Below are 27,793 nucleotides of genomic sequence, written 5' to 3'. Positions count from 1 at the left end.
TCGTTTATGTAACTCGTCTGAACTGGATCACATGTGTACTCACTTTTGTTGCATTGAAGTTATAATTTTGTCGCCTGTATTTTCAGTGTATCCATCTAAATGTGTTTGTTTTTAATTGTACTGTACATGTGATCAAATATGCAAAGCTCCAACTTAATAATACTGCAATTATTGTAAGATGACATAGTTTTGAATCATCTTGTAATATTATACAGGGGTATATTCAGTTTTGTTGTATACAGTATGTTGGCTGTCCTGGTAGTATGACTAAGTGGTGAAAGAGTACCACCTCTGTCTCCCTCAGAAACCTGAAACATGTAAATACGTAATTTTACATGAACAATTAGGCTCTGTTTTTATTAGTTTTATTATTTTTTTATTATTAGTTAAATTGCAGAAGCCCATGTTGTATTTCACTGAAATGGGTCAGGCAGGGTGAGCTGGAAGGCCTACGTCAGCCAGGTCACTGAGACACCTCACAGGTCACTGCTCCACAGCACAGCTGGCATTTAGTCCACGGACTGACCTGGAAGGGAGAAGGCAGATGGAGACAGGCAAACATGCAACGTATGCTCACAACAAAAATCAGGGATACTATTTTGGATTTTTATTAGTTGTATATATGAATTTGCAGCATGATTCGGACAAAGTTTGCAATGTAGCAGAAACAATATCTGAAAATCTTTTTTCCACGACAGCAAAACTGCTGGTTTTTAATTAATCAAAGATAACACAGCAGTGTTTCTCCATGTGTGGTCCCTGGGTTTGCTTTTGTTTAATTAACATTTTCTCCTTTGGGTGGCGTTTTAGCTCAGGCTTAAGCCTTGAACAAAGTCAGCAGTCCCAGAGTCTCAGTGCTAGCTTTTCCTAGCAGTGCCAGAGAGATAAAGAGAGGGGGCAAGGCTGTGGGTCAGGTAGAGGGGGAAACTCTGACAGCCTCCAGTTTACGTAATATAACCGTGGCTTATTGGAAATACAGGAGCTGGATGGGATATGCTTGTTGAGGAGTATGTGTTTGTGTGAATGCTTGTGTGTACAAAGTGTGTATGCTTGTAACTGTGGGAGGCGCATGAGTTTTGTGGATGTTTTGAGAAACAAGTCTCCACGGGTGGTGTACTTCTCCTCTGTGCAGGGCAGAGCTCCTGCTGCCTGAGAACTGCACTGGCTGGGGAGGTACAGCAGCGGGAGGTACTGAGTGGTACTAGTTGCGAAGTGCACACACACACACACACACACACACACACACACACACACACACAAATGCATGCATACACGTAGAGAAACACGCCCATCTATCTCCCCACTGTATGCCAGCAGTGTAGTTTAGTCTAATTGGACAAAAACAGCAGCTCTCTGCAGACCAGCAGGGCAGAAGAGAGGAGAACAGGACAGTTACTCTGTGACTCCTGCTCCATGATGGGACGTCAGCCAAAAAAACAAAAGCCTCCTCCTTCACATCAGCTTGTCCAGAATGCCAGTTTGCCTTAATTGGCGCTCAGCTTAGAGATGAAGGGAGGAAGAAAGACAAAAGAGAGGAACTAAAGGAGAAAAAGCAAGGGAGAAGGAGGAAGGAAAAGGAAATCTGAGTGAGCATAATTTGGCAGGATTTCAGCTGGCTGATGGGGTGAGGAGAGGCTAATGTCAGTGGGGGGTTGGGGAACACACTGCGAATAAGCAACTGCATATTTGCTGATCTGAGACTTGCTGCAGCTATTAGTATGCATGCTTATGTCATATGAATTCTGCCTATTTGCTTGTTCCCTCTGTACTTTAAGCGCATGTACATTATGAATGAGTTTACTCCAGCAGTTTGTATTGTGTCATCAATATCACTGTCACTACAAAAGAACATTGGGAAATTGTGTTCTTTTGCATGAGCTGTATTATGTTCATAAATCATTTTCGAGATTCCACTCTGAACACGCCTCCTAAACTGTGACGGGCTGTCTCCCACACAGAGTGGAAAGAGGATACATTCCCCCTGTTCGGCTCGCTTGGCTGAGATGAAAAACACACCCATTTGTCTGCGAGTGTGCTAATCTACACACTAGTCTTTAAATCCAGCCCAGTGTTAATGTACATGTATGGATTTTATTCAGCCATCCAGGTCTCTTTCTCCACACCTGCACAAGCATATGTGTGCAGATGAATCATCTTTAGTGCGTGTATGTGACTTGTCGGAGATGGGGAGAGAGTGAGAGGGTAGGAGTGGAGGAGAGGGAGAGAGATAAAAGGAGAGAGATGAATGGGTGTTAATGCACGCCTCACCTCACATCCCCTGCTCCTCCCTTTAAGCTAGGGAAGGAATTTTTCCATACTTCTGGTAGCATTCAGGGATTTTTGCACGTCTCCTGTGCCAATATCGGTGTTCATTTATTCAAAGGTTTCGTTCCATATTGAGCAGCAACTACATCTGAGATTTGGTCGTTCAGTCTATTGAAGGTAATACCAGTCTCTTCCACAGTGTGATATTTTGTATGCCAAAAGGAAAGTAGAAAAATACAGTTTCCTTCATGACTGACTGCACTGACTTCAAAGCAATGCCAGTGACTGGATGAACTAACAATCAACCTTGTGCAACAAGTACAAATGCCCCCTACTGGGTGTCTTTTAGAAACACACTGTGGCGTCTTCTAACTTAAGAGCACATGAAAAGATTTCCTTGCATTCACTTCATGAATTTTGAATGCATCTCAAGAGCGATGTAGTCTTTATTATCTCTCTCCTGTGTCAATGGTGCTGGTGTAGAATGATGAAGAGTGCAGGCAGTGTTTGCTGAATTTGTGATGCTTTGCACTCGGATTCTTGTCTTAGTGTCTTCGTTTTATCTTGTTTCTTGTAAGCCTTCTGTTCTGCTGTCAAATCCATTGTTTCTCAACCCACTTTGAATTGTGCTCCCGTGCTTAGACAGTGTTTGGCAGCCGTATCAGCGTCAGACAAGTGGAGACATTCAGCAGCACTGTTCAATATTCCTCTGCTGAATTGCCCCTTCAATCACAGTCGCTTTAAAGCATCCATTATCAGCAAAGAAATGGAGAGACGGAGCGAGGCCTGGTGGGAGAGGGGGTGGGGGGGGGGGGGGGGTGGGGTGGGATTGTGATCTATCTGTGTGTGTGCAGGTTGTAAGTGTTGCATGTGGCAAATCAGTGTGCTGTCTCAACCTGAGAATAGATATTATATCTGTCACTGTGGGGTTTCTCTCACTGGTACAGAACTTTCTTCTCCCACACGTGAGAGCAGCTTCAGTTTTCTCTGCGTGTTTGTGAATGAGGAAAAAGAAACAGAGAGATGGTGAGAGAGTAGGGTCTAATGCAACTGTGTGTGTATGTGTGTGTGTGTGTGTGTGTGCGTGTGTGTGTGTACTCTACTTGTGTGGCTAATGGGTGAGGCAGCCAGGCTTCTGTTTGCTCTGACCGTCTCCTGTAGACGACAGAAACATCCTGACAGCAATCTGCCACCACCCTGTCACTGTGGGGAGATGGATGCTGGAGAGACAGGCCAGCCAACCATTGAAGCACTTGACAGTGCACCTCAGGGATGTGCGTGCTCATGTTAATGCGTGCATGTTGGTTTCTGTGCCAGCCGATACTCGGTCTTCTCCTGTTTCCGTCGATGCCCTTAAAGAGGAACCTGAGTGGGTGCTGTGACGCTGATCTTCCTTGTTGCAGTAATCAGGTGGTGATTTCCATACAATTGGATTGTAGCCTGTGTGAAAGGAGCGTAGCATGATGTGCACTGCAAAAGTGAGATGAGATCACCAACTGAGTCATAAGCTCAGCAGCTTCAGGCCTGAGAAATGCTGTTTGTTGGTCAGAAAATAATTGGTTGTGTCTCAGAACACGCAATGTCTCATAATAGCGTTATCACGAACCGTTTGTGTTTTCCTTCCTGTGCCAGTTAAATCTTTGGTTGTTGCCTTAAATAAATCTGCTTTCCATACTGACATTTCAACAGACTGATTTCATCAGCTGATGAGTCATAATTTACTGTTAATTGAGTCTAATGTGCTCTGATGTAGGCTAAAGCACACATCTAAATATGGTACGCTTAGTGTGTACAGCTATGGTGGTAACTGACTCTGCAGCAATTATTCTCCACGTTCATCAAATTGACTCGGAAAAAGAAAAGAAAACTAAGAAGTGACATAATCATCATGATTGTGGAAGCTTTACGTAGACTGGTAGATTGTGTGTTTGTGTGTGTGATCATTTTTCACCTGGAAACACATAACTCGAAAGACATTTATATGTCTACTACCAGACACAGATGTCTGTCTGATAATCGGAACACTCACTGAGTCACAGACCCACATGAACACTCACACACAGACACACACACACACAAGCCTGTGTTGTCACACACACACACACACACACACACACACACACACACACACACACACACACACACACATATGCATAATTTTCTGATGAGCAGCTGGAAAATCAAGAAAGGGCAGGACCTACAGTAGACAGTCATACCATATTGGCCTTGAATATGACTGCTTTATTTCAAGTAGTAGATTTACAAGATTTTTGAATCAATGACCATGAATTTTCAGATATGTATTTCACAAGATTAGCCCAAAAACACATGTATATTTAACAATATAAAACCACAATCACAATATCTGTCTTTATTTCTCTCTGAGGATCAATTTCAGTTTAATATCTGAGCATACAGTAAAAATGATTCAGTTAATCTAAATTTAAAGAGCTGTTCTTTAGCCCATAGGTTTCTTTGGTTGGACTGTGCCACTGTGTTGGACAGTGAATTGTCAGGATAAATAACTATTGTTACAAACACGCACACGCGCACATGCACGCATACACACACGCACACACACACACCAAGAATGCCAGCATTGTGAAATTTGAGCCCGCCTGCTCACTCCATGGAAACACAAAGGGGGAAAAAAAAAAAAAAACGCTCACTATGCTCACTCCATGATTATAAATGAAGTCAATATTGGAGATGTCCCAGGCAGGAAAACCCACTATGATCTGTGAACACTCTTCAGAAAGTGTAACACACTTACAGGCTGTGGTGATGACGCTGTGGTCGCCTTACTGGAATATACATGACACCTTCAACCCAACATGGCCTCTCCTCTGTAAATAGCATTATGTATCATTACAGACCTGGGAGTTACTATTTCCAGGGTCAGCTATGAGTGGACACAAGAGAGCATGGCATTTAATCTGCACTCTGAGTTGGACATCTAAGAGCCCCTGTAAGCATTACCCATGCCAAAATGAGACTCAACCATGTAGAAAAGAGGATAAGAGACAAAACGGGGGACAGCAGCCGAGCAAGAGGAAACAGGGGGGAGGAGAGAGAAAACAGCTGAGAGGAGGGAAGAGAGAGGGGAGAGGAACAGAGGACAGGAAGAGAGAAAATTAGGGGAGTGGGAACCTTATCCTGGAATAGCCAGCAACTAGAGCTGCAGACTCCACCCTTCTCACCCCTCCCATTACTCTCTCTCTTTCTCTTTCTCTCTCTCCCTCGCTATCACTCTCTCTCTCTCTCTGTCTTTCTCTCTCTCTCTCTCTCCCTCTCTCCGAAGCAGTCTCCCAGTCTGTCATTTGACCAGGCAGTTCACAGAGGCGAGAGCTCAGCACCAAAAAGAAAACAGACAGAAGGGAGTACATTCAGTATAACGATAAGCTTGCTGGAATGCTTCCTTGGCTGTTTATCACCAGCTGAAAAACCCTGTGAGTGTGGATTTCTTCTTTGCCGCTGCTTTTGTGGACTCTTTCTCTTCTTCTCCGTCTGGATGTGGGCTTTAACTCTGTCTGCAGTCAACTGAGGAGGAGGAGGATCAGCTGTCACCTTTTTGGGGGATTTACACTTTGAGGAAGGAACCTCCACTTGAGTGAGGGTGAGAGAGAGAGAGACAGAGAGAGAGAAAGTAGGAAAAAGAGAGAGTGCCGGGCCATGCCCACCTCTGCTCATGGTTCAACAGCATGAAAGGGGGCCACCATCACCATCGCCACCACAGAGGCTGTGGCTGCCAACACTTGTTCCGTAAAGTCCTGGCCAAGTGTGGCTGCTGCTATGCCCGAGTCAGAGGTCAGTGTCACACACACACACAAACACACATTCAGTAACTCATAAAAAGGGTTGATGTTCATCAGGTTTGTCATCGTCAGTCTAAAGTTTCTTTGCCTTTAGAACAATACTTTTGCTTTTTTCTTCATGTGTGTGAGTCATGTCTTGTACGTGTGTGTACAGTTGATCATGCTGAACTCAGGCAATAACTCCTCTCCTCTCCTCTCCTCTCCTCTCCTCTCCTCTCCTCTCCTCTCCTCTCCTCTCCTCTCCTCTCCTCTCCTCTCCATTTAATACCTTGCTCTTCTTCTCCTCCACATTTTCTTGGATGTCCACCCACCTCTCCCTTATCTCTGCTTCCATTCCTCTGAGCATATGCTAATGGTTTAAGTGTGAGCCTCAATCCTCTCGGCTGCTCTCTCTGCCTCCAGCTAAAGCAACAGATGTGTGTCACATACACATCTGAGCAAGCAGATGAAAAAAAAAAGCCTTCCTACAGATGACTACAGAGTGAGAAGCAGGAAAGAGAACATGCATTTAACATTCTTCCATTAAAGATAGAAAGACAGGGAGACTGTGTGTGTGTGTGTGTGTGTCATTTGGAAAGTAACTGTCCTCATCATGATGTGTGTGTCAGTTGGGTATGTGCAGCACGTGGATGGATGAAACACACAGGGGGGACTAAGCTACTCTGAAACATTCCTCTACCCCAAACAGGGAGAGCTGAACAAAACAGCAGTAATCCTCTCCCTCCAACTCTCCTGTTTGTTGTAATGAAGTGCAGCAGGAATAGCAGAGGTCCATTAGAATAGTGTGGTTGAGTAAGAACAGCAGGTGGCAAGATATGTAATAACAACAAGGCTGGTAAGTGCGCACCGTCGTCCACAGGCCGTGCCGCTTATTTAGAGTTCATACAAAACTCAGGGCTCACTGTAACATCAGGCTGAGAGCAGGACACATCAGAAATCACATCTCTCTATCTTCTCTACCTCTGTCTGTCAGCGGCTTGTCTCTCTGTCCCTGCGGCTGTCCTGTGCAGACACATGACCTCTGTCACTGTGGCTCGGAGTCAAAGTTAAAACAAAACCGCTGTCTAATAGCACTATATGAGTTTACACTGTGGTGCCACGCTATGTGTTTGTTCTCCTTTTACAAGCTTACATAAAAGGGATAAACAGTGGATCTACCCGCTGAGGCGCTGTACATAGGGGGGCTCCCGAAGTAGGCTTTCATATTATTGGATACATACCTTAAATTCCTTCAGTTTAATCTCTTATGTAATGGATATTCTCCTTTTCCATCGCCTGCAGCTCCGCACTGCACCTCTACCATGTTATCATAGCAAATACACGCACACTTAGATCATAATATATAAACATGTGGGGGATTGGAAGAATGAAACATTTCAGGCTATTAAAAGAAATCTCAATAAACATACAGTAAGATCATTATTCCAACAGTCTGGAATACTTAAAAAAAACTTTAAGTGTATGCAGCAGTCTGACTCTGGTCCAACATTACAAGATGAGATGTTTTTATATTTTACAGTTGGAGGCAGAAAACCTCTTGATCTTTACAATCCGAGCAGGAGACATATGAACGCTCTACCCCCTCTGGAGAAGCCACATTTTAAAACTACAGTAGTCTCTTAGAGTTGGCCTAACTTAACTATTAATGTGAAGCTGCATGCTCTATAAAACCTCCTCATGGAGCATATAAAGTACATTTCTATGTTGCTCCCACTGATTTGCTCCTGCTGAGGTGCCGAGGAGCTCACATACAGTCTTTTCCAATCATCTACTGAAAAGCAGCTTCTATAATTAACCTTATGTCAGGGGGAAAAGGGGAGGCTGTGGTGAACGTTTTTAATCGCACTTCTTTCTCTCCTTTTTAAAAAAAAAAAATAAATAAATCTCATGTCTATACAGCTCTGTTTCCTTGACATTTTATCTGATAAATTTGACATTTTAAACTCATTTCCTGAATCTTTCTTTGCCAGGAGCTTGTCCAGTGGGAGCACAACCTGGGCTGACACTCAGGAACCCGTTGTTTCTGTTGTGGTGTTTACAGGAAAAACACTGAGAAATGCAGGTCTGACTTCTCGTCCTCGGGCAGTCCCAAGACGCTGCTCTTGGTTCTCAGGCCAACCATGTCACAGCATCAAATAATGTCTATGTTTGTCCGTAGAAGCAGTTGAAGTGGTGCCTAAGGAAATCAGGGTCGAAATATAAATTAAAATGATGGTGTGGTGTGGGCTACCAGATTTCTAATGTGCCACTGATATCAACAGCTAACAAAGAATTTCCTCTTTATTGTGATTTTTACAGCAGTGACGCGCTGTCTTGCTCTATTGTATTGGACATAACGATGCATCTACACTATTCATTGATTCTAAAAAACCCACTCCATGTACACAAGTGGAAATTACAGTGTACTAGGTGATTCATTCCCTACTTAGGAATAATAGCACTTACAGTACTTGCATGCTGGATGATGACACACAGTACAGTATGCCATTATGTCACACCATATGTGTACCCGGCGTGTGCTTTCATTCACACACACACTCACATCAACACACTCTATGTATCTTTCAGTGAACGGCTAAACTTGAAGTAATTCCAGCTGCTGTCGCTCAGACTAAATGACTTGCCCACGATGGTCATCAGTCCTCCCTCCAATCCATTCATGGTTATGCAGAGAAGGGACTGCAGTGCGTCAGGAAAACAAGCAAATCAATGGTTTTCAGTGGCCCTGTGCAGACTGTCCTGCCACACATTTCTTTTCATGTCTTAATCAATGTGTAATGAAACAGGAAGACCAGCCGTAGAATCCTTAGCTAAGCATGGTAATGTGTTAATGTGTGAAGGGGTGTTTTTTGTTGTTGTCACAGTGTGTGCGTTTCACGTTGATTACAGGACTGAGAATCGCCAGAAGGCATGGAAAATAGTCACAGGAAATATATTACAATATCTAAACATGAGTGCAGGGGAAGGGGAGGGGTGGGATTATTGATCTGAGCAGTACTCAGCATGATAGAAAAGGCCAGAAAGCTAGACAGGTGGGGAGATGGGTACAACGAAAGAGAAAAGGAAAAGCATGTATCATTTGATGTTAGCGCTGCTCACATAACCAGCTTGGCTACCAAAGGGCCATTACTGACAGCAAAGACTGCTGACAAACCATTTAAAAATAGATGATGTACCATTTTCTGATATTGTCCACAGTCAACCTGTGGATTCATCAAATCAGATCTGAGGAGGAAAGTTGCATTTTGGGAGATGTTTTTAAAGCAAGCGTTACTTCTAGTATCAGAGCATGCAGCAACACGCTGAATGAATATATGTGCGCTCTTTTTTTAAGGATCAAACGTCGATATTCAAACAAAGGATGGAATTCACAAAAAAAGCCTGTGCAGACTTCTGGTGGTGACACTGACAGTGTTTTCCTGATGCATACATGGTAATGTATGCGTCAGAAAAACACAATCATTTCTAAATTGCATCTTTACTGCAGCACAGCCTCCCACACATCTAATGGTATTTAGGATGCACCCTGAGGTAAAGCTGTCATACATAAATGGAGGCTGCCAGAGGGACAGAGCAAACAAAAGAAAGATAAGGATGAAGTGAAAGTAGGATCAAGCTTAAACAAGGTATATAGTCAATACATATAGAAAAGAATAGAATAGAATATATTTGAATATCGACTTCTTTTTTTGGGATGGGATTTTGGGCTGAATTGTCTCTTCAGAATGCATTTTAGGCCACACTAAAATATACCCAATATTTGTTTTGTTAAATAAGGTCGTTGAAAACATTCACTTTTCAAACATACATTTCAAAGATATTATAAAGAGGTTTGAATAAGAAATGCATGAACAGATTTCCTGAAAGAAACTGGAAATGCACTACAATTAAATACATTTATCAATGTATTTGAAGCTACACACATTGTGTATGTATTTTTAAATAAACTACACTGTTAATGTACACTAAATAAAAGTGTTTCCTTATCAGAGGCTTTTCCATAGAAGGCAGTGCAGGGAGATTAAGGTATTAGCCTCACAAGAAGTCTCAATCTGAGTCTCTGTTTGCTCTCACCTTTTGCATACACACACATATATAAATATCTTTTAGCTGTGGCCTTTTCTCAACACATCCCTGACATACTGTGTTCCACTATTGAGGCAGTCAAGCCTTTGTCTGCGGGGACTTCACCTCCATGAGCATCTCTGTCTTTCCAATCCCATCACTTTTTTCTCTCTTTAGCTTTGTCTTCCTCTGTATTCTTCTAAAGCTGCCCTGTAAATGCAGTTTAAATTTATATGTGCTGCATCTGTGAGTGTGTTTATTTGTGCGTGTTGGGGGCTGGTATTGACTCATGCATGCCATGAGTTAGGACAAGGATACCCCCCAGCAATGACACACACATGCACACACCCACATACACATATATATACATGGTTGAATGGCAAAGACAGAGAGAACAGAGACATACACAGAAAAGCATAAAGAAAGACATTTTTAATTCAAAGAACATTAAATGGAACTGTAAATGCCTCACACTCCTTGACTGTATATGGCCATTGCACCCACCCACCCACACACACACACACACACACACACACACACAATACGGAACATCCACATCTTTTATTTATATAAAATCAGCTGTATATACAAGACATTATTAAATAACAGAAATATCCACAAGATAATCCAATATGATATACCTGTGATACAACATGTGTGAAACTTATCATTTTTATAGATACTGAAATTGTGAAGTCATTGTATGTGCTATGGAACTCGCAACGAGTTTCACACTTAACCTGTTTTTTTTTTTTCAATGAATCAGTCAATCAGAATTGCTTGGTCTATATAAAATGTCAAACAATAGTGAAAAAAAATTCTTAAAGCTCAAAGTGGAACATTTTATTGATCTTTTTGACTAACAGTCCAAAGATATGCAGTTTACCATCAGATTAGACAAAAAAGCAGCAACTTCTCACCATTAAATCAGATGAATTGATTATCAAAATAACTAATCACCAGCTAATTATCCTTCCCCTTTGCTACTGAATTGCATTACTTTGTACGGAGTTCTTGTTATTTTATCCACTCCTCATACTTTTCAGCTATTTGGCAATGTTCAGCAGAGGATTTGGCTCATTTGGAGCAGTTTCCAGCCAATTTACAATAAAATGCTTGATCATAGTAGCAAATTTATTTTTATCGACCTATCCTCCTTTTCAGACTAGTCTTAGAGCAGGATGAGTTACAATGTTCCATGTCTTGCTCAAGGACACTTCAGCAATGTGGTTGTTTTTTGATCCCCAAGGGTTTCCTTAGCTAACCTGCGACCCCGAGACCTAGGAATAAATTTTGATAACTGGAGTGTGCTTTTGACAGAAAACAGCCCTCTTGGCAAATACGGAGGGAAAATTGCCGTGACAGGACCAGTGCATCTTTTTATGTCTCAGCTGGAGAACCTAGCTTGTCATCAGCTTATAAGGCAGACTTCAGACATTATGGAAAAAGCAACAAAAATAGCTGAAATTGAAGGTATGCCGCTGGACTGCTGTGGCCCAGCCTTTCGTTCGGCAGTCTGAGATATTTTTAAACTTTGCATCCCAGCCCACCCTCCACCTCGTCATCTCCTCCTGCCCTCCCACCCAACCCCCTGTCTCCTCTCTGCTGTGCAACCGATCTCCTCCATATTGTTTCTCTCTTGCAACATACAAGAGAGGAGAGGACAGAGAGAGAGAAAGAGAGAGAGAGAGAGAGAGAGAGAGAGAGAGAGAGATGATATGGAGTGGCAGACAGGACGAGAGCACTCATACAGTAGCCACCCAGTGCTCCCAGTCTCCCAGCTGGATGAAGAAATCAGCCGGTCTGAATTTTGGGTTGAATGTTGCATGATTTGTCGGCTTGGAATGTGAACACCAAGTGGAGCATTAAGAGCATTCCTGGGGCATTCTCATTTTTCTCTCTCTCTCCTCTTCTTCCCTTCATTCCTCTCTCCCATCTCTCTCTTTCTATCTATCTCTCTCTCTCTCTCTCTCAGACTGGACGGCATGCAGCCAGTCAGCTGGTTATTAATTATGTCTTCTCGCCTTTTCACTATTTTCACCATCTCCCTTTTTTTTCACAGTTCATCCTCCTTCCCTTTTTGCTCTACTAAACGGCCTTGCCCTGACATATTTCCAGGGCTCCTGTGCACTTCTCTAGTATCTCCCACTCTCTTTCCTTCTCTTTTTTCCCTCTTCTTTCGGGCTCTGTTTGTAAACGTGCAGAGGAGAAGAATGAGGGAACAAATTATGAAACACAGGAGTGCATTCCATACCTTGTTTAGAAAGAATTCTCCAACAGCGCAGAGGGGGAGAAGAGCCACTTCCCCCTGCGATTCTACCCCCACTTTCAGGCCATATGGCCCTTTTTACATCTGTGGTCTTCAGGGGTATCTATGACATTTGTTCCTATCATACTAAAGCTCGGGTATCATTCTCACAGTGTTCTACTCACTCCTCCTCACGTTCTATCAAAATCTACAAATTCTAGTGGTGCTGTATTGAAGTGCAATTGAGTGGAATGCAAAAGGTGTTGACCGTCTACTCAGAAGATCTTTTCATCCAGCAAGTCTGCTTACTACAAATCTTAGCAGCAGGTTGCCTACAACGATTACTTCAGTGACCCCCCCAGGCTAGAGAGGCACTCTGATTCTGGCTGCTCTCCCCTGCAAGTATCCCCAGAGTATACTTGATAGAGGCCTCACTGAGAAACTTTCCAAAACACTGCACTAAGCAAAGCAAACAATGGAAAGTGACAATATTGAAAGCGATGTGATAGTTGTGTTGAAGAAGTGAGCTTGAGCTTTGACTACAATGCAGAGGAGCTGGGAATGCTGCTTCTATGTTAGCTGACCCTGACAACAACTGCCTGTTGTGTCTGGGAAAGGTTACCTTGTTCTTAATCCAATTTACTGTACAAACAGTGGATGTGAGGGCCCTACCAGTTAGTTAGTAGCATATGGTAAAAGCAGCCCTGAACCCTTTGGTATCACTGTAACTCAAGAGGTAGAAGATCAGTATAGTGAATTGTTGTCGTGTTGACTTCTAACCTGAATTCTCCCTCCTGTTCATCTCTCTGTGAGCAGAGGGTAGCTGTTCAAGTTCATGTGGTTCATCAGTTGCGTAAAAGTGCCTTGAGTATCTTTAAGTATTGGCCAATCATAGTGTATTCTGGGTAAAATACAACTCTTTTCACACGAATGAACACAGCTGACCTAGCTTCTCGAATCTGTTCACTCCACCAGAAAACGTGTGTTGTGGAAGAAAGTACATGAGGAGGTTTTACTGTGAAATTGGGTGATTAAAGAAAGCAGAAGATAGAAACATCCATGATGTCCCTGCAGTCTTTAATAAACTTTTTCCCTTGTCTCTGCCTGCTCTACAACATTGTTACCAAACCAAAGAATTGAGCTGTTTTCCTCTTCTTTGTCAGCAGAAGTCATGAATTGTTGGTTGCCAGCAGGTACTATTGATTGCTACCACACACAGCTCGGATACAGCCTGCAGCTAGTCTATTGCGTCTAATACTTAAGGTTTAAAGGCAGTCCTGGTGGCCCAGTGCTTAAGACACATATCATATAACTGCAATGTCCCAGGTTTGATTCTTTGTAGGGACCTGTGATCCGTTCATACCCGCCCCTTGTAAAAATCTGTTTTTTTTGTGCAGCTGCTTAACTCAATACAGCAGCAAAGCCAGGACTACCACAGCTATGATATTTTTAAGGCTACAAAGTTAGCCCCAGGCTGTCTCTGAATTTAAAGATGCATTTCTGTGCTAACAATCAAATGACACCTGCGGACAACTGACAAAAAGAGGAAAACATGGGGTTAGTTTATGGTTTGCTAACAAAGCAGTCCAGTGAGCAATGTGGATAGAAACAGTTTTTACAGACTACAGCAACCCTCTGGCAAAATGTATACTTTTTCTACTGCTTAGCTTCACGTTCATCATTAAATTTGATTAATCTAAAACTGATGGTCCTTAAGGTAGTCAACACTGTTCAGTCCATGGATTTAGATCATGGATTACAGGTGGACCTGAGCCCCAGGCCTTCGTGTAACACTTGAATGGATTTTATGTATTCATAAGACACCCTCTTTAGGCCATACGGAGAGCTCCAGATGCAGGGTTTGATCTGAAATAGACAAAAGCTGACAGGTGCAGATGGTTTTCTTGAATTTGGAATTAGTTTTCAAAAGGATCCTTTGTGTACACAGTATTGTTTTACAAATAACCATAAGGCATGAAAACATTCAGTGGTGTGTTACTGTATAATTATCAATGCAAATCTATGCAAATTATTACCCTCCATTTGTGTGTGTGTGTGTGTGTGTGTGTGTGCCACATACAGGCATGTATATGTTCCTATGTGCAACATGAGTTAGGGTGTGTGCCCACATGTAGACTGATTTCATGTCTTGCCGATAGCTAATCTTTTGTGCGGCTGTCCCTCACTCTCTCTCCTTCTGGGTTTAGTTGCTATTGCGATGCAAGCGGGGAGAGGAGGAGAGCCATGGAAAGGAATGAGAATATGTGTCTGGAAAGCCCATCAAGTTTGACTGAGAATCATAGTACCGGCACATCTTTACATCTGCAGGTCAACGCAGTGTGCCAGATCAGAATGAGAGATGCATTTCACTTGTTAAATTCTGTGGTTTTGACACGTGAACCTCTGCTAAATGCTTTGCCCAAGTACACAATATATCAGGCTGTGTTGAAGGCTTGGAGGTGGAAAGACATATATCTGATGCCATGCCTGGGGAAGTTGCATGCCAGAAGGTTCAAACAAATCCTACCCACAATTCACATCTGACTTGTTTAGGTACATACAGTAGTCCTGGCTACGTGCAGTTCAGGGAAATGACCTTGTGCACAGCCAGCGTGAAAAACAGCAAGAGCCCAGGGCCCAGAGCTGAAAGTACCAGGGCTGTCAGGCAGACTGGGGCCATGAGGAGAGGCTCCACATCCACACGGCCCAGCAGGGACCACAGCTCTGTCTCCTACTCTCTGTGCAGGCCTTCTGACTGGCACTGCCACAGCTGCCATATGGAATCACAATCGCTTTTAATTTGCTCTGTGTTCTCAGCCACCTCAGGCTTAATGGCTGCCTTGTTTACCCTTCAACAGAAGTGTGAGCCTCTCTCTCACTTTTTGTCTTTCTTTTGGAGTGTGTGTGTGCGCGCGCGTGTGTGTGTGTGTGTGTGTGTGTGTGTGTGTGTGTGTGTGCGTGTGTGTGTGTGTGTTCAGATAATCATAGTGATGATCAGCAGTACCCAGTCTGTGTGCTGCCTGCTGCCAAAGAGGTTGGAAGGGTAGTGTTGATCATCACTATGATTATCTGGGCACACACACACACATACACACTAGCAACAACAACAACACACACAAACACACACACACACACACACACACACACACACACACACACACACACATACACACAGTACAGTACATACACTAAAACAAAGTGCCATGTAGACACTGCAAGGTCATGCAAGTGCTTTGCCACTCCACATTTTCTCTAACAAATGCTGTCAAGCTGTTCTCAATGGGCACATACAGAAATTAGTAATTTGGATATGTTTTGGTTTACTTTGGCAACATTTTGAAGGCAGGGCTTTTACTTAGAGAATTTCTGCCCTCTGTTATTGATTCTTTTACATAAGCAAAAGATCTGTGTACTACACTACTGTCAATGAGTGAAATACAGGGTTGTTGGACTGATCTGCCTTGTAGATATAAAGTGAAGTATGATTCAGTATCTGTTTTACAACCTACTTGACGGGAGGCATGTATGTCTTAATAAATCCTAACGGACTAATTTGTGCCTCTCATGGCTCAGCAATGACCAATAATTAGACTCAGCATGGGAAAAATTAAGGTTATGATTGATGACATCAATAGTTAGATGTCATTCAGACACATGGATGCGGAAAAGGTTTTACTTTGAAAACCATCTATCTGAATTTATGTAATATGAAGTTGTGCTATTTCAAAAATTCATAAATTCAGACACAAAATTGAAATGGCCAATATTCAAAAGTATTAAGAAGTGACCTAGTAACAAAATCAGATATTCAGGTTCAATAATAATAAGTTTCAAATCCAAATGGCCATCAATAGCTTCAGCAAAAAGCACACTTTTAAAAGTTAATATAGCTGAGTCTTGGATTGGGCTTTGAATTTGACAGTTTTTAATATTTCAACGAAACAGCAATATTAAATTACTGGGGTGCTCCTTTAACGAAATAAGTGAATCATGATCAGTGACTATGGAACTTTCCACCTCCATATTCTCCTGTTGAGCCCATGGTGCTCAGTTTTTAATATCTCAGTGTGAGTGTCAAATGAACCGCACTGGAACCTTAATCCCCTGAGTTTGACTCCGAGTGTGTGCGTGTGTGTGTGTATGTTTGTATGTGTGTGCATTTGGTTCCCCAGAGCTTACATTAAGGGAAAGCAAGGCAGATGGTGCCAGGAACTTGGCTTGTCTCTCTTTGAATGGTTCTAGTGGAATGTCTGGAGCTTTCAGGCCCACTAACCACATACATGGTTTCCAGTGCCAAAAGCCTGCAGCAGCAGCTGAAGAAAAACCTGTGGTGAGATCGCCACTGCCTACTCATGCGGATGCACCTCTTTTTTTTTTTTTTTTTACAATTTAGACTCTAAGTAGGTGCTAGAGTAATGATTGAAACCTCACTTGAGGTGGTGGGAGCAATATCTCAACAGGATACAGGAATTGTAAACGTAAATGCACAACCTTTACCACTTGAAATCCATCACTAGACTCATGTTGACCTCATTTTGACAGTCAGTCGCACCAGTGGTGGTTTAGATCTGTCCATCACTTATGGGTGTTTCATAAGCCCTCATCAGGAGAAGTGTCTGAATCACTCTTTCACATTGTTCCACAGACAATAGGATTAATGCCGGCGCCATCTATTCAGGCCCATTTTTCTGTGACTGACATTGCTTTGATGCTTTAGGCTAATGAAAAATATGCCACAGAGTCTGGTTGTGAGTACTGATGGCAGGAGATGGACCCTGATGATAACTTGTTTATGTGTCACTTGACTGTCTACCACGTATTTCCTTCTGTGCTCCTGGAATCACAGCAGTGCGTGCATGTGTGTCTGCATAAACTAGGTCAGTAGGAGGACAGGAAATCTCTGTTCACTTGTCTGTCTGACTGCAATGTGTCGCTCCAAAAGTTATTGCACAAAAACACTCACATATGACACACACAAAGGAGGAAAACAGTTGCTGCTGCATACATGCACATGCTTCTGTGCATAATGTTAGGAATTAGCATACTCACTGCTTACTCACACTCAAGTATATTTAAATGGCAGCGTGTGCCCTAATCACCTTCCTTCCCTTCTTCTCCGCAGCCTCTCCTCCTCTCACTCAAGGTTTTAGCTTCAATCTGGCTGGCATCTGTCTGCCTTTCTCCTGCTTAACCTTCATTTACTCCTTACTTAAATCATGAATAATCTCCTGCTCTCCCCATCAGCCCATCTCAAAGCCTCTCCCTCTTTCCGCTGTTCATTAAACTACACATTCATATTCAGCTTGATCACTTCAGGGGATTTCTGAGGTTGGGGGTTCAGTTGCTTAAGTCGCACCGTCAAACTGGAAGAGGAGATAAGGAGAGGAGAGGACAGAAGAGATACTCCAAGTACTTTTTAACTTTGCTGATACAGAGATCCAAACTCATCAGGGGTGAAAAAAAAGATGCAAAACCACCTATGTGGGTCTTGGGGCATGCCCCCTAGGAAGAAACGTGGATTTAGGCTACAGTTGATCTTAGCATGATTGTATAGGGAAAAACCATAGAATAAATGAAATCTGCTCCAAATGTAATGTAAGGCGCATATCACCTCAGGGTGCATTATGACATTGCTATGTAAATATGAATATGTGTGTGTGTATTTGCGGCTTTTGGTCTTTACAGCTATTGCAAAAGCTGTTTGGTCAATTAAAAGAGAGGGCTTAGATATGACATTCATAAATTGATCTCACAACCATTACAACTAGGGCTACAATATAAAAAGCCTTCTGTTTAACTACATCATAAGTAACATACTGTACGTCTATTAGCTAAATGGCTACACCATTGTCTCATGAAAAAGTGTCATGTTACAAAACAAATCCAAAAGCAAATTAATTGTGGTTATCACAGTATTAGCCGACCTAATATTGTCTTAGTATATATAAAAGAGAAAATAGAACCATCAGGGGCTAAGGTTAACATGAAGTTCAACTTATGTTGTAATTGTCAGCAAAATGGTAACATCAGTAATGTTAAATGAGTAGTCCAAGAGGCCTGACATCAGTAACATTATACAAGTGAAATTTGGAATAACAAGCATGCTAGCTAACATCAGGCTCCACTGAAATGACGTTAACACCTAATGTTACATCCAAACTGTGATGGCTGGCATTCACTAAATCAAAACAACTAAAACCATATCAGGCTAATTAACTGTCCCAAGCTTGACATATTTCACATATAAGCCGTTTATCATCTGCTGTGAGAGATTCTTACCTTAAGACATGCAGGCTGCCCCCCCCCATTCCCCAGTTTCAAAAATTCATCACACAGATGACCTATTTGGGACTCAAAATGGCAGTATTTGCTGAAAGGTGACCAGTTTGCATCCCTGTGGTCTATGACTGTTTTCTCTGCCAGTTGGTTTTGCATGTCAAGCTTGTGCTGATCTCAGCAGCTTTGGGGCAGAGCAGGGCATTGCATCAGACGAGGGAGCTGTGTGTCCTGATCCCAGGGCAGGACCCAGCCAAAGTCTAGCAACCACTGCAGTGCAGAAAGATGCAGTGGGGAAGAGAGGGTTAGAGTGCAAAAGAGGGTGGGAGAGATTAAGAGGGAGAGTCAGGATGAAATAGAAGGGAAGAGGGAGGACAGGAAAAAGAGAGAAAAGCCAAGTGACAGGATTTATTGACCTGAGGCAGCACAAACACAATAACACACAAACCAGCCCGTGGCCAACATGATGAAATATAATGAGAAAAAAGTGAAAGAGACAGAGATAGGAGACTGAAAAGGTCCAAAAATGTTATACAGCAAAAATCTGTATAATATATTTCTGTAAAAGTTCATCAGAGGACAGTAAAAGGGTTTCCGGTCATATGTTTCAGGTACTAAGTGCCTCATCGTCTCTCAGGCCTGTCTGTACATCTGAGTGCCTGAGTGCAGCCCAGGTCCTGCTAGTTGATGGGAAGAGTGTCCATTTCCTCTGAGTGGGTGAAATGTAATATACAAGTAGAGCCTGGGATGAAGAGAATAAGGTGGGAGGGCAATGAATGAGAGAGAGAATAGAGAAGATAAGAGTTGTTAGTGATGACGTAGGTGGGCGTCTGGTGTCTGTGTGTTAACTGTCACACTCTCACACCACCGGGGTTGTTATCTCTGAGGGGGCTGGCATTGATTGACAGCTCTAAGAGTCTCTTGGACTCAGCTGGACATCTGACATGTTTGCAACTGTGGTGACCAGCAGGTCGCCTGCCTCCGGTGTGCCGTGCGTTGTTTGCTCTGACAGATGGATGACACTGGGAGCTTGGATCACAGGCGAACAGTCAGCGGTAACCCATCTGTACAGTTACCCTGGAGAAATGTGCATATGCCATTTGTGTGTGTGTGCAAATGTATGTCTGTATGTGTGTATTGGTATGTATGGAGTCCAGTGATGTCTAAATATCTATATGGTCCCAAGAGGCTGTAGGATTGACAGAGAGCTCCAGAGCGGAGCAGTTGTGAACAAGTTTGCTCCATTACAGCCAACGCTTTTAGCCTGATCTGTCAGCTCAGCAGCATTCACTTATCAACTGATCAATAAAAGGAAGTAGAGCTAAACTTCTTCAGAGGGACCAACGCTTATAGCACATCCATCCACATCATCCACCCACAAACTCAAGGCTGCTTTGCCTGTGTGATTCTCTCCAGTTTTCTGTTTCAAATATGAATCACCAGGACGTTTACTTTTGATTCAATCATATCCAAATCAAACTTCTGTGACCTTCACGAGAATATTGCATCAGACGACTTCCTTTTCCACATGACTGGGCAAGCTGTATCAAAGACAGTTACTGGATAATTAAATTCAGTTGTGATTAAATTTAAAACTTTGGTGAGCAGACATGGTTTACTGTAAACCACATGAAAAAGATGGGCATCAAATGATGATGTAGAGCTCCAACGATCAGGTGATTAGTTGATTCGTCAATCTTCAGAAAATGATTCTACCATTATTTGATAACCGATTCATTGTTGTCAAGCAAAGATGCCAAACATTTGATGCTTTCTGCTTCTCCCCATCTTTCATTATAGTAAATTGAATATAATTGAGTAGGGAAAGCAAGACATTAGATTACATCATCTTGGGCTCTAAGAAATTGTGATGGACATTCTTCACAGTTTTCTGAAGTTGCTTAATAAAGAAAATAAGGGTTAGTTGCAGCCCTAAAATGATTAAGTCAGACAGGGAGGCAAAAGCTTGATTTAGTGCAAGAAAAGTTCCTGCCTGCCGGTAAATACTGAAAGATGACTTTGTGTGTAATCTAATCACATTATGGATGAATGAACCATAGACTGCCTAAATCTGACTCTCCTAAGTTGCCCTCTTAGGGTACTGTCAAATGTCAGCACTGGGAGTGAACAGCATCAAGATAAGGTCTGGAACTACTTTGCAGCAGAACCAGCTCGGCTCTAAAGTTACGTACGACAGCAACTTTTCGGGCCAGGCTTCCACCCTGGCAGCCACTCAGGCGTTCAGACAGTGAGTGGGCGACTGGTGAAAGCCCAGCATTAACTGATCTCTGCAGATTGGGCCAGCTTAATGCAGTTCTGTTGCCCTGTACCTTCAGCTGTTAATTATCACAAGCACATAAACAATAGTCAAGTTGCATTAACAAAATCAGCCCGGGTAATCTTTTCTTGGCAGTGCCATTATGGAGATGGATGTCACTGCGCACTGTCAGCACATGGTAAGACAGAGGGAGAGTGGGAAGGTTTTGTTTTTTAATTTCTCCCAATTTCCTCGGTGTAGGTGTATAATGGTATCAACTCCTCTCATCTCGCAGTGTGTGGGGAGAGCGGAGGCATATTGCTCTGAGGATATGCTCATCATCTCCCTTTGTGTTTTACAGTTTCCTTGTTGTTATTATGAAAAAAATCCATTATATATATCCCTGTGATAATGGCTTGCATAAGGTTTCAGAACAATTCAGAGATTAAACTTTCTGGGGTCAACCGGGAAACCGAAGCCATATCTACAATAATCAGTAGGGGAACTGCACGGTTGCCATGGTGACGGATGCTGATGTAACGATCCTCATCATAAACCAGTAAATTATGTACACTGCGTGTCATAAATCTGTACATTTGACAGAGCCACTGTGTCACTCTGACACAGGGTTTCAAATCATGAAGCTGCACTGCTGTCTCCACTCATTTTTAATTGCTTCCAGGCACAGAGAGGGTGTCAGCCTCTCTTTTCCTTTTTCTCTTTTTTCTTTCTTTCTTTCTTTTTTTTTTTTGATAAGCTATCTCAGCTGATGTCTGGAGATGGTTAGAAACGGTGTTACTGGCTGTGTCTCTGCACTGTGACCCCTAAACCCTGGCCTGACTGAACCTGAGCAGGGAACACTAGGAAACACAAACCTCTGTGCCTGGCCCTTGTTAGAGGTCAGAGAAGCTGAGGCCAGGAGGGTGCACACGTATCGCATGAGCTCAGCATCATTTTTACATCCTCTCTCTAGCAGGGGACCCTCAGAGATGGGATATGGTTTGCCTCCGGTGTCTTATAGCATCAACCATGAATACAATGGCTTTCAGATGTTTTTTGTTATCCTATTGTGTTGTACAGCTACGACATTTGACAAAGGGCAAAGGCTTGAACTGAGACTGCTGTTTCTTTTTTATGTTGTCTCATTGTGTCTGGACCCATTCAGTGTTTGTTAAAATTTTTGTCTATTCCCTGCAGGGTTTAGCTGTCTCCCGTCTTTGTAGTACTCTCTCTTCCTTGTCTCTTCCCTCTGCTTGCAATCCCCCTCCTCTTTTCCTGCCAGGCTCAGATCTCCTTACACTCCCCCAGTCTTTCATGCGGATGGGGGTGGGAGTGGTGGAGGACAGGATGGGGAAATTGGCCACCCTGGGATCACACACGCATGCATGGGTGATGCCTGTAAAATGTATGACGAGAAAGATTACAGAGGAAATACTATCTGTGGTGAAAATACACAAACAGACAAGTCAGAGGTTTTTTTTGTTAGCAGCTAGAATCCACAAACCAACAAATGTGTTTTATCTAAATTTGTGTACTGGTGATGTGATGTCATTGAACACGAGTGGTTTCGCTCTGAGGTTAGCCTTTTCTCAAACACTGTGACTGAGGTTTGTGCAGTGCAGAGTGGGGGACATTTTTACACAGTTCCCTTTCATTGATCAGTAGAGCGGCTACTATTGTATTTCTGAGGGAAAGTAATTGAATGAATAAAGTGTGGAAAAGCTGAATCTCTTTAAGTATATGAACACTGAAGAGGATTGTGAATTTATTCTGGCTTTGCCTTTGAAGTTGGGACATTCATAAAACAGACTATGCTGTGTCAGTGTGCCTCCTGCAGTATGGGTCTTGCTGCTAAATGCGGTGATAAGATCTTTCTCTGTGGCTCACATAAGGAACACTGAAATGAGGTCAGTGTTTTCTTCTTAAATTCACTTAATATAAACTTTCTAGAAAGTGTATTCTCTCTAAAACTAAAGGTGAGTCTTTTCATTTTTCAATCAACTTGCAGAATTGCTGTGAAATAACTGCTGCAGTAAACAATAAGAAGCCATGGCAATGAGTCTTAGCAGGAGAGAGTGTTTCTCCATCTGTAGGAGAGTAGTGATCAAGGGTCAGAGGTTGGGTTTAGGGCAAGAAGATGGATGGGAAGCATGACTGACCTGCGTTTGCACACAACAGATAAAACGCTCCAGACACGCAGCTCAGAGGAAGAGCGATCTCAGCATTGAGGAAGGCAGGAGGAAGGCCTGTAGGCAGGATGGGAATGGAAGACAAGACAGAAAAACACAAACAGTCCCAAGCAAGGACCTTCCCTTCTACACAGGATTAAAGTGGATGTCCGGTCCCAGCGCCCCCCTCAGCTCACTTCCCATGTCCTCCTGACATCACTGTGCAGCGGCCGATCTGGTCTGGAGAATTTTTCACATCAAACGTTGACCATCCTGACCTCTGCTGCCTGCCTTACATCAGAGAGTGTGTGCTGGTCATGTGATTGGACGCACAGCTCAAACATAAAAAAAAAAATGGTCTGCTTGACATAAACAGAACAGTGTGTCTTTTATTGTGTAGCTCACAGCTGCACAGCTGTGTTTGAAGAGAGGGGCTATTTATATATCCACGCTTTGTTTTGATTTCTCTCTTTATTTCTTCTCTCCCGTGTGTGTGTTGAAATGTCTTCAGTCCTCCATCACCTCACTGACCTACACTCATTTATTGTCTTTGCCAGAACTCTCTTTTTGCACTATTGTCTTTGTCCATAGATTAATTGATTTATTGACTGTGGAGGTCTGAACGTGGAGAGTCCAACTGTACTCTGCCCTTTGGCCCATTAAACCCTTATTTGTCAGTTGTCTGCCTCCTCATTGTTTTGACAATAATCCTCTTTTTCTCTCTCTTTCTCTTCTCTCCAGACTCATACTCGGCAGCAGGCAGTGAGGGCAGCATCTCCACCTCTGTGGCGTCACTGCCCCCCCAAGCATCAGGCAGCTCAGCCCCCAGCTCCCCGGGCTCCAGACGCTCCGTGAGCACACTGAAGAAGTGGCTCACAAACCCTGTCCGCAAACTCAGTGCTGGGGCCACTGCCAAAGGAGAGCGTCAGGTCCGCAAACTTGAAGGAAAACCTCCACCTCTTCCATCCCACAGCCACAGCCAGGATCTGGGCAGCCCCCCGAGGCCCGACGAGACTCTAACCATCCTACCTGTCACCCACAGAGAACTGGTGAGAAGTTAAAATTGAAGTTACCACGAGGCAGTACTCTTTTTTTCTTTGTCTTGGTCACATGAACTAATCCAACAAGGTTTTGCATGCTGGCTTTGTGCTGCACATCCTTTCACACATTTGCAATGAACTACCTCCATAAGTAAACTCATTAACTGGAATTATTTCCACACCACATGAACTTGTTCTGAAGTAAACACGCAAAGCTTCAGTCTTATATAAACACAAACTGAAGCCAACATCCTGACTGTGGCTTGTTGACACTAGGTAGCTCACGAATATCAGCAGAGACACAGGTTTGATGTGTTGATCCACAGAGGCCGAAGTATGATGGCAGGTGGCAGTGATATTATATAACAGCAGCACTGCTGGCTCAGCCTGTAGCAACTCATGCCGGCGTGCTCTGTGACTCATTTGCTCTCTTTTGCTATTGTGCAGCTGCATGTGTGTGCGCGTGCATGTTTATGTGCATGAATATGCTACAGACATTTTGCATCATGTTAATATTGCATTATTCTGACACTGTGGATGTGTGTGTGTGTGTGTGTGTGTGTGTGTGTGTGTGTTCCAGGAGTGGAAAGATGGCCTGGCAAGCCCAGAGGACCTGTCACCAGCTACACTGCAGTCCCCCAGCTACATAACTGACTCGCTGATTGGCTGTACATCACTGCCAAACACCCAGGTCTGTCAACATGATGCACTGTAAAGCTAACACTCTCTATGACCTCTTGTATCAGTCACCAGTTCATATTTTTAATCACAATCCAGAAAACTTGAGTGTACCCTTCTGTCATACACAATCAATAATTGGCTATATTGAGATTTAAACTATGAGGAGTCCACTGCTGATTCATTTTAGCTGAGAGTTTACTCCTCTCTGAGAGGAGTAGCAGTAATATTCTCAGCGAGGACCCAGCCTGGCGGGGGCAATGACATCAGTACTCTTTGTCTCCATGGTCCTCCAGCCAGATCTGGAAATGACTAACTCTACTGTTGCTTCTGGCTCAACTATCAAGCAAAACAAGCATGCAGATGCACACAGGAGAACTGCTGTAACCACGCATACACATGCACACACACATGACCAGGGGACATACTGTAGAGCACACACCTGCACACATACACACACATACACATAAGGGAATCTAAATGAATACAAGGCTCTGTTAGCGCAGATCAATGCACCAGAGAACCAGAGGGCAGAGTTTGACAGCGACCTGTGTGATGCATGACTCACATTCAACATGCCACTAAAGGACATGCCTGGAGATAAACAGGAAATAACATGAAATGGCAGATGTGATGAGAGATGACTCCACTTTTGTGAAGTGACAAAGAATGCTGTGTGCACACATACGCTTCCATCTCTCTATCAAACACTCGCAGTCAGTTGCTCTTGGCAAAGCAGTATCTCAAGTCATACAGTTTCTTTTCGCTGTGAGGTGGAAATGTGGCAGAAACTGTGATTCGCTTGAGCAGCAGTAATATTGTATGAATCAGCGGTGCCTGAGCTCTATCAATATAAAACAATAATGATATCTGAGCATTTGAGCACTGTGGAGTTTCCCCTGTTGGTGAATCGACACCAAAGCACTTAAATCCTAATTTCAGTCTCAACAACACATCAAAAGCCATTAATACGGTTACATCACAGTGGATGAGGTCAGTGCTTTGGTGTTTTTACTGCCAGTCTTTTGCAGGGGGAGAGAGAGAGAGGTAGAGGTAGAGAGATTAAATTATGTAGGTCAGTCATCTCCAAGCTGTGGTTTCCATCTTTACCCCAGCTTCACTGGTGACATGTCCAGTGTAACATACATTGTTGTTTTTCCATCTTTTCTTCAAACTCTTGCCTCTAATCTCACCACCACACTAGAGTATAGTTTTAGATTAAATGTTTATTATTTTTTGGTCAATGGAAAATTCTTGTGATTGTATGTTAGTAGTCAAAAAAGCCAAGGTATCAAAAAGGAGGCCTAAACCACAGATCATAACATTTATGAAATTGCCTGAAGAACAGTTTGTATGATCTGTCGTGTTGACCGCCTGATAAATGAATAACTAAGGAACAGTTTCTCGGTGAAATAGGAAAAGACATGAGTGCTGTTACACTGAGATCTCTTCAAAGCCAACGGTTGCTTTGCAACATTGGTAACAATGCTATTGAGTTGTAGTTTTCAGCACTTCACACAACTGTGTTTCTCCAGAGCGCAACACCGGTCTGTTGATCTGTGCATCCATGTCTAAGTTTGAGCTCTTTGAATGGTCTGCTACATCCACATTAAAAAAATAAGAAAATCCTGATTGCACCATTGGAAATGTAAAAACACTTCAGTTTAAAGCATCAGCGAATATGCCTAGCAATTAGTGTTACAGTAAAAACATCCCATTCAAAGCCACAAAGAGTATTTTTTCTTTATGTGACAAAAATGCTGATGAATAGCATTTTATGTGTTCCTACAGTAAGTGGTTTGTTAGTCCCTAAAGGGGCAATGGAATAAAAATAAATTTAAAATAATGGATGTAAAATACTTAAATTGATGCATGTAGATCAAATAATAATCAAATAATTTCGTGACTTGACCATTGTGCTCAACAGTGTACACAGCAAACATATTCTGCTATTGTACGACATTATAAAAAAACATTTCTAATAATTGTTAAAATATCAAGAAATGACAAAAAAAAAAACCATTACCTGAGCTTTTACTAAAACTATTTTCAGTTTTTTTTTTTTTTTCGCGAGCTTCTTGGTAGAAAAACAAAACTTGCAACAGAGGGAGAGGAGGGGAATTTTTCCTGTGGGCTTTTGCCACTGCACATCTGGAAATGATCAGGGAGCCAGGGAGACCTGTCAGCCCGGCTGGAGCACTCCTAGCAGGGCAAGACGAGCAAGGGGGAGTGAGGGTCTTTATGGAGCCTCTCTGTCTCTCCCTACACCATGGTCTTTGCATTGTCTCACTTGCTTTGCCACTTGCTTTGTCTCTTTCATTCTTTTTTCTCTCTCTCTCACACGTCATTCTGACCGAATAGAAAGCTCACAGCTTTGTAGACGCCAACAAGTTTATCAGGGAGATGGCAGGTGAACAAGTGGAATTGGGACAGAGGAGAAAAAGGGAAAGTTCTGCATCTTTTTCCATTTGCCTTTATGTCTATCTGTCTATCCATCTATTTATTTCTCCACTGGGCAGCCGCCTGCCAGGCTAGTCTGAGGGATTAGGTGCGTGTCTGTGGTGTGTGTGCAGGTTTGTGTATATTTTTAAGGTGGGGAAGTTCTGCTTGACTTAGACAATAGGGGATTTAGGTGAAGACAGATGGCTGCTCCTATAAGTTTACATGGTCAGGAGAGTGAAAAGGCAAAAAGAAACAGCTTGAAGAATATGCCTAAAAATAGATGGAAAGACATTTGAAAGTAGATACAACTGCACAGAGAAATAGTCATGCACCACCAAGCCTACAACCATATAAAGATAAGTGTGCTCATTGTGACAGAGAAATAGGTTAGATAAACATGAGAGTCGTGTGCAGCTGTGAAGCATGTATCCATTGAGTTAGTGATGATTTAAGTCTTTGCAGGCTTTGTTGCGGTGTGCACAATGACTCTATTTGTGCCAGGATCTCCACAGGAAACGATATCAATTCCAGGAAGAAGC

General features: G+C 42.9%; 1 protein-coding gene across 4 annotated transcripts in view; it reads left to right on the top strand.

Moving 5' to 3' along the window:
• The window catches only part of arhgef25a (Rho guanine nucleotide exchange factor (GEF) 25a), a 45,296-nt gene that overhangs the window by 7,042 nt on the left and 10,461 nt on the right, over nt 1-27,793 (top strand). For 2 of the 4 annotated variants that reach the window (XM_071476199.1, XM_071476198.1), the window contains exons 3-4: nt 23,836-24,143; nt 24,715-24,825. In XM_071476199.1, coding sequence (XP_071332300.1) covers nt 23,836-24,143; nt 24,715-24,825 — 419 coding nt within the window. Of the gene's footprint in view, nt 1-5,587; nt 6,073-23,835; nt 24,144-24,714; nt 24,826-27,793 lie in introns of those variants that run through there. The other 2 variants (XM_071476200.1, XM_071476201.1) reach the window with 2 other exon arrangements.

Source organism: Trachinotus anak, unplaced genomic scaffold (assembly GCF_046630095.1).
Source record: "Trachinotus anak isolate AG129_WGS33_773 ecotype Australia unplaced genomic scaffold, CSIRO_AGI_Tana_v1 ptg000004l, whole genome shotgun sequence".
NCBI lineage: Eukaryota > Metazoa > Chordata > Actinopteri > Carangiformes > Carangidae > Trachinotus > Trachinotus anak.
Note: the sequence above shows the minus strand (reverse complement) of the source record. Positions and strands in the feature narration are given on the sequence as shown.